The sequence below is a fragment of the Monopterus albus genome, unplaced genomic scaffold (assembly GCF_001952655.1).
Source record: "Monopterus albus unplaced genomic scaffold, M_albus_1.0 scaffold13.1, whole genome shotgun sequence".
NCBI lineage: Eukaryota > Metazoa > Chordata > Actinopteri > Synbranchiformes > Synbranchidae > Monopterus > Monopterus albus.
The window spans coordinates 3055726-3063646 of NW_018127893.1; the positions used below are offsets into that span (position 1 = coordinate 3055726).

General features: G+C 37.7%; 2 protein-coding genes across 2 annotated transcripts in view; one reads left to right on the forward strand and one right to left on the reverse strand.

Annotated features, from left to right (window-relative positions):
- myo6b (myosin VIb) overlaps positions 1-2482 on the forward strand; it is a 41578-nt gene extending 39096 nt beyond the window's left edge. Inside the window, exon 33 of the mRNA XM_020591178.1 lies at positions 2472-2482. The gene's annotated coding sequence lies outside the window, so the exon portion shown is untranslated. The remainder of the gene's footprint in view (positions 1-2471) is intronic.
- impg1b (interphotoreceptor matrix proteoglycan 1b) overlaps positions 1-7921 on the reverse strand; it is a gene marked incomplete at its 5' end in the record, with an annotated part of 16392 nt that overhangs the window by 2980 nt on the left and 5491 nt on the right. Inside the window, 3 exons of the mRNA XM_020590965.1 lie at positions 632-842; positions 1244-1463; positions 7640-7918. Coding sequence (XP_020446621.1) covers positions 632-842; positions 1244-1463; positions 7640-7918 — 710 coding nt within the window. The remainder of the gene's footprint in view (positions 1-631; positions 843-1243; positions 1464-7639; positions 7919-7921) is intronic.

Below are 7921 nucleotides of genomic sequence, written 5' to 3' on the forward strand. Positions count from 1 at the left end.
CCCCAGTGCACGCTGGAGGTCCTGGTTTGATGGGGCCAACAGGACAATGTCGTCTGCAAAAAGCAGAGACGAGATCCTGTGGTCCCCAAACCAGACTCCCTCCGGCCCCTGGCTGCGCCTAGAAATTCTGTCCATAAAAATAATGAATAATAATAATTCGTTTCAGATACGCCATTAATCAGCACATTAGCCAGGCTAGCTGATCTCACCATTTTCTTCTTATTGGTGTCAACCATGCAGTACACTGGCTGCTAAGCAGCAGTAGTAACCGCAAGAAGTTAATACCAATATTAGTTAATACTAACTAATCGTTCATATGGTATTGATATTTATCTATTGGATGTGATAACATAGTTCAGGAATAGTGTTTTTCAGCAGTCAACTCTCAAATTTGGAAGGTCCTTGAATGCACCATTAAGGAAGAGCTGTATTACAATGCAAAACATAAATAAACCTACATAAAACTAGTTGCAGGTTTCAAGACTTTGCAAGCTACAGTACTGAAATGAATGCACGATAATAGCTGCTTGGTGATCCATACTGTAAATATACCTGCTCCAGATAAAAATGCAAAACCCTCCAACAAGCCAAGGTCATGCTGTTTGTCTTTCATTCGTCAGCTTGTGTGTACCTGCAAGTGGCTCCATGCCCTGGGATTATTTCACAAAGGCCTCCGTTCAGGCAATAGTTTGGCTGTAAAGAGCAGGTGCTCTGACACAGCAGGCCATCCATGGTGCTGTAACCTGGATCGCACTGACACTCCGCCTCCCCAGTCCAACTGTTTACTACGCAACGTGAAAACTCATTACAAGCCAGGAACTTGCAAGGGTCTGCTTGGTCAGCTGTAGCCAAAAGTAAGGAGAGAATGAGAAGTGTATAAATACAGACCAGAGAAGCAATTGCTCATTAGCATTAATGCATTTACAGATTCAGAAGAGACAGTAAGGGGCATTTGATTGACGTGAATGGAGGTGTCAGGAAGCCACTTGCAGTTTACAAAAGGCAGCAGAGTAAGGATGTGTGTGGTCAGACAGTCTGACCTTGTAGCATGAAGAGTCACTGCAAGAACAGATTTTTTTTTTTCTGCAACGGGTGTTTGCACCCTGTCATCATATTTTCCAGGATTGCCATATTTCAGTGACACAACAGGGAGAAAAATATTTCAGGAAATCTGAACTCACTCGTTTAAAAACATGATTTTCTAGCAGAAACAAAAACAATTACATAAGTAAAAGCATTTCACCTGGTTCTACTTCCAAGGAGCGACTGTCAATCTCAATGTCAAGCCATTTAGATGCGGCATTGCAGAAGTCTTCGAGCACGCAGTGCACAGCTTCTGTGGCATTATAAGGTACTGGCTTGTCCAGTTTCATCCTGCTGTTTACCACGATGCTACCATTTCTGAAGTTCAGGATCTGCAGCTCCTTAAATCCAGTCAAATTGGACTGTAGATATGGCAGCAGCTGTGGGGAACAAGTGAAAGCAAATTAATTCATGATGAACTTAAACGGTTTGTTTTAATTCAATCAACTTTCAGGAGATGTACTGAAATGTCTCATATAAGATTCATTTGCTATCCACCTAGTGATCCGAGTGAAAATTTGCTTGTTTGCAGGAGGAACAAGGAAAATTGTGTTACTGTAATTCTCATATAAGAGTCATTTGCCATGCACCTAGTGATCAGAGTGAAAATTTGCTTGTTTGCAGCAGGAACAAGGAAAATTGTGTTACTGTAAAAACAAAAATTGTTATTTTTTAAACATAAAAATGGAATCATTCTTGATTTCATGTCATGTCAGTGAATATCACCACCACCGGGAAAGCAGAGACCACACGTGTGGTTTTATGTCTGCAGTGACTACATGGCCGATTTTGACTTTTTCAGGTCACATTTTACGTTGTGTTTTGAATAGTTTAGCATTAAATGTTGCTGTAAGCATGAAATACTACTATTATTGTGCTGACCTTAATTAGATCCAGAACAAAATTAGGGTTAGGTTTAAAAGAATTCCTAAGAACACGGAGTGTGCCAATTCTACTCACAGATGAATCATGATGGGGAAAAAAAAAAAAAAAAATGACACTTAAAAAAAGAAAATGCTATGTTGTTGTGTAAAGTGTCTGTATTACCCGTCTTAACAATACACAGCATCACAACTCCTACTTTACCTGTATCAAAGACAAAGTCCTTGTGTGCAATGTGCTTGGCCAATAAAAGTGATCATCATTATTTAAAAACCATATGCGCAGTGAAAACATATCTATACATTGTTGCATTTAAAAATAATCCCACATACTTGAGACTTGCTGCTCAGACAGCTGAAACCAATCTATTAAGACTATAGACTTGTATCAGTGTCCATTGGTCTGAACTGTTCTCCTTCCAGTCACAGATGAGGTAATTGTCAAACCACCACAGTGTGAGAGGGCGAGATTATGATGCTTTAGTTGACCCGACTGTTGAGCAGGAGATAAGAGGCCTTAAGAAGCTCTGCACTGATCAGGTTACTTCACTTATCACTGGCAGACAGTTCACTGAGAGCTGGGTCCCCATAGCTAATAGTCTCAGAGAAAAGGAGAGGGTCTAAAATCCAGAACAAATGACCTGCAGTGCCATTAGCCACCCTTCTCACTGCTTGGTCATTCATTCGTCTCAGTGCAGAATGTCAAATTATACATGTGTACTGTAGATTAGGTGTAAATCTGTAGCTCTATTGCCTTCTACAAAAGGTCAAAGCAGAATGCTTTCACAACAAACCTCAGTGCAGTCTGTACTCTGGACCAAGAAACAGAGATACTGTAGATTCCATTGTAAAGAAACATAGATGGCATGGAACAAACAACCATTATTTTATCTCATGACATTCATTTCTTTGAGGTTACACATGTATCTACTGGTTCTTGTTTTGCAATCTGTACTCTGGACCAAGAAACAACAGAGATACTGTAGATTCCATTGTAAAGAAACATAGATGGCATGGAACAAACAACCATTATTTTATCTCATGACATTCATTTCTTTGAGGTTACACATGTATCTACTGGTTCTTGTTTTGCAAAATGCAACAAAACATCCCTTCTCTAATGTCAAAAAATGAAAAGTCACTAGCATTTTGCTGCCATGAAGTCAAGTCAAGATTTTTATTTGCCATTTATACATAAACAGTCTAAATCTTAGATTTACTGTCGAAAATGAAGTCATTCCAACCTCCATGTCCAATTTTATTGGTTGCTTCACAAACCAGTAGGTACAGGGGTAATGGAGGAGTGTGGCAAACGAAACAGGGGAACTGAAAGCTACCATATGCTAATGGATGGTATATATGAATATATACTGGAGCGAGAGTGAATGTATAGGATTATAAATGGAGTCCGAAATCCAACAACAAATTACGTTATGTCCATTTAAATGGGCTGTGTAATATATTTTATTTGACATCTTTTCAATATTATTCCTGTTATTTTCCAGTGATTTATAAACCAGCTTAGGACTGTTCTAAAATATTTGCTCCAAAGTGCATCTTCTCTACTTAAATAGCCCATTTAAAGGAAAATTTCCTAATGGGATACTGACAATGGACAGAACAGTCGGTACAGAAAGTTTTCAGACCCTCAAGTTTCCCACATTTGTTGTGTTTCAGACTCATCTTAAAATGGATTCAATTTAATATTTTCCTCAATCTATACACAGTAGTCCACAATGATAAAGTGAAAACAGGTTTGGGCTGTTTTGAAAATTTATTAAAAACAAAAGACTGAACTATGCAACTTACATAAGTATTCAGTAACCCTTAACAACAGTTCCCAACAGCGTGTGTGGAGAAAACCAGGCACTGAGCATCACATCACTAATACCACCCCTACAGTCAAACACGGTAGTGGCAGCATCATTTACAAAACACTCCAACAACCTGTTTTCACTTTATCAGTGTGGACTACTGTGCATAGATTGAGGAAAATAATTTAATTTAATTCATTTTAAAATGAGTCTGAAACATAAAATGTGGAGCAACTTACATAAGTATTCAGTAACCCTTAACAACAGTTCCCAACAGCGTGTGTGGAGAAAACCAGGCACTGAGCATCACATCACTAATACCACCCCTACAGTCAAACACGGTAGTGGCAGCATCATTTACAAAACACTCCAACAACCTGTTTTCACTTTATCAGTGTGGACTACTGTGCATAGATTGAGGAAAATAATTTAATTTAATTCATTTTAAAATGAGTCTGAAACATAAAATGTGGAGAACTTGAAAAGGTCCAAATACTTTCTATACTGACTGTATATGGTAAATACTTACCAGCTCAAACTTCTGATCACATTAGTTTTGCCAGGAAGCTGAATAAATCAATTAATGAGAAGAACTGTAGAAATGACGGTTTGGGCAACCATTAAAGACTGGAGATGGAGTGTTTTAATTATATAAATATTATATTTATATATATTATTTATTTTTGCATGCAGCATTTCTACTTGTTTGTTCCTGATCCAATGCAGACATTATTTGCTCTGATTTAAAATAGATAATTAAAAATGAAAGATTTCTCAATGGAAAACAATCCAGTTTGTTTCAGAATGCAAAATTATAGCATGAATCAACAAGCCTACAACTTTTCACATTCTTGTAGACTCTATAATAAACATCTGTAACATCTACGTTACCAAAATATAACTGTTTATGTTAATTCTGATAGTTTCTCAGGAAACTAGGCCCACCTGCACCATTAGCTCACATTCACTCTGCTTCTTGGCACTGCAGCAAACACACAATCCAATTTGGATTGATGCACCTCCTAAGTGTGAGGCTGAGGCTTTTACATAACATGGAAAACAGGGCACCTCTGAGCAAGCCTAAAAATATGTCAACCTCGAAGTAAGCCTTGAAACTAAATAGCGATGTCAAATGATGCTTCCTTCTCTGATGTATGCTAATAGGTGCAGGTTTAAAAAGACAGTGCTTGCCAATTTAAAAGTCTTATCTACAATAAAAGAGCACTGTCGCCTATTTACCCTTTAAAATGCAGTAAAACATTTCAGCACTAATTTTGTGCAGTGGATTTACTCATAGACACTTCCACAAAACATGACCTTGACCAGTCAGTGATCTATTTAATGAATTTCTTGTTGCCTTTTCTGTTGTAGCTCATATAATACTACTCTATCCATAGCATGATACAGCTGTAACATGCATACACATGTCCACACAAACCTGATGTCACACTAACCAGACTGGAGCCATTAATAGCACTATGTGTGTGGTGCTGCAACCAGACCAGAATAAGTTAAGCTTCTTATCATGAGTCATAAACCAATGACTAAGGTCTCATGATTCATGCTATCTTGTTCTCTGCCATGGCCTAAGCAATAGGCCGCAGTGTTAGCAACACAATATGTACAAGGCTGCGTGTCTTTCTTATTTGGTTTACTAAGTGTCGTATAACATTATTCTGTTCCCAGTGAAATAATTTGTGTTGTAATTTTATCTTTAAGGCTTCAAACATGCAACAACTTACATGTCAATCTCATACCGCAAATGAAAATCAAATGTACAAAAAATAAATTTCTCATTTGCAAAGAGACAACTGGAAGACACACACACACACACACACTGTACACTAGTTCATAGTCACATTACAGACATAATAATCAACGCATGCTACATTATGAAACAAAGCTACTTCAAGAAGCAGTATCTCTTTAGTTTATCACACCAGGCGGCTTGTGCTTTCAAAGCAACAACATCAGATCATTTGTGTTGCTGTATAAAGGAATAGTGCAACATTTCATGAAATATACTTTTCTTTCTTGCAGAGAGTAAGATGAGAAGATTGATCCCTTTCTCATATCTATCAGATAAATATGACACTACTAGCCATCAGCCAGTTAGCAAAGAATAGAAACAGGAGAAGCTGATTAACATGTAATAAAACCCACCTGTGAGTCAATCTAGTTTTGATTGGTTCTGTTAATTTATTTTTACTAAATTCAAAGTGTAAAACATGACAAATTGTGGTTATGTGCCCCAAAACCTTACTTGGGCACTCCCTGAAGTCTCCTTGTTACTGTGATGTTGCCTGATGACCAGATAAGGCACTACTTAAGACCACAATGGAGCACGGATCAGGACACATATTTCTATCAGAACCTGACTCAGACCTGACAAGGTTATAGTGTATAATGTCCAAACCTGACGCCATGTTAATTACCTTATTATTAAACAGAGCAGACATTTGAGCAATACAGCCATCTAGCCTAAAGTCTGACCTGTATCAAAAAAATGTTTGTCTGAACTTGGCCTTAACAATTGGGTACTGACAGGTCCCATTGGGCTTGGTTCAGGTATCCACACTTTTGAGGTTTTGGAACTCTGGACAGAGCCATGTTAGCCGTTTCCACTCGTTTCCAGCCCTTATGCTAAGCTACAGTACAGTATGTTAAATGGCTGTTGGCTCTAGCTTCACACTAAAGAAACAGATAGCCAGCACGAGTGTGGTCTCAATATTCACATGTTTAGGTGCTTTCAGACAGAATGTGAGGTGTATTTTACTGAATATTGAAGATTGTATATAAAGTTAATGGAAAGACATGGTTGGGCATGATAGATGCAAAATCCCCTGAATCATTGCAAGAAAGCAAAATTAGCATATTTTCACCAAAACTATTCTGTTAAGTCATTTTGCATGTTTACCCTTGTCAGTTTTTAAAACTTAATTTTTTCTTCTAATGACAAATCTCTTGATTTTATAACCCAGAACGTTAGAAACATCCCTTTCAGCTTCAAATATGAATCAAACAGAAGCAAGCAGTCCCTGAAAAAGCCTAAAATTTAGCACAATTAAAAAAATTAAGGCAAAAACGCACAAAACAATATTGCAAATATTAGAATATGCTAAATACTAAATACACCACAAAAAGCAGCTGCTTCCGGAAGTTGTAATACAAGGTTGAAAGTAAAGCTGAAGACTAAAGCTAGATATTTTAGAAATGTTAGAAACATTAAGTACTTTCAGATAGTGCATTTTAGAAAGGTTAGTTAAGAAAAAGAAACGTTATGCTCTCTCTGTCATTGGAGATGTAGTTCCAATATGGAAAAAACAAAATACCGGTATGGAGGCTAAAGTTGTCTGTCTCCTAGGCCCAGATATACTGGAAGCTTGAGGGTTTGGTGAGTTTCTGGACCCAGAGTGTTGTGTCTAAATGAAACAGAATAATTTGACCAGCTTTTTTTTTTTTTTTTTTTTTTTTGACACAGTAGCTCCTCTGAAATTAAAGTATTTGCATACTTTAGATTCGATCAAGAATTTGGCAGTCGGTTAAAGCCTTGTCACACTTCTATAAAAACTAAATTTGATGAAAAATTATACATTCATTAAAATGTACTGTTTGTAGAATATAAAGCAGTTGTGAGGATAAGGCTTACTGCAAAGTGCATCCTTACTTTTGCAGGACACCAATACCTTTTGGTTACTAAAATAATTTTACACTTAGTGACGTTTTTTCTAAACCCAAACAGTAAATATTGCACACTACTACTTGTATGACACATTTCAGCCTGTGCTAGGTCTACAAAAGTAAGTATGTTAATGAAGTATGGAGAAGCATGATATCCAGCACAAAAGCTTGGGTACCTACCAGCTCAAGAAAAGTGTTCTCCAGTGATCTATACTCTGGGGAGCTCTTGTTGAACAGGTCATCAGAAAACATCATGTTAGTGACCCTCAAGCTAAAGAAGACCACTAACTCTTTGCTCTTATCCACTGCCGTCATCAAAGGGGTGCTGGTTTGTCTCATGGGCAGTGCAGCTGTGGATCCGTACGGGTGTTCAGACTCTGAAGGGAATCCACTACCGCTCTCTTCTTCCAGAGGTTTGGTCACTTCTCCCTCCATCCCATCCTGGCTTTGTCCTATATCCTC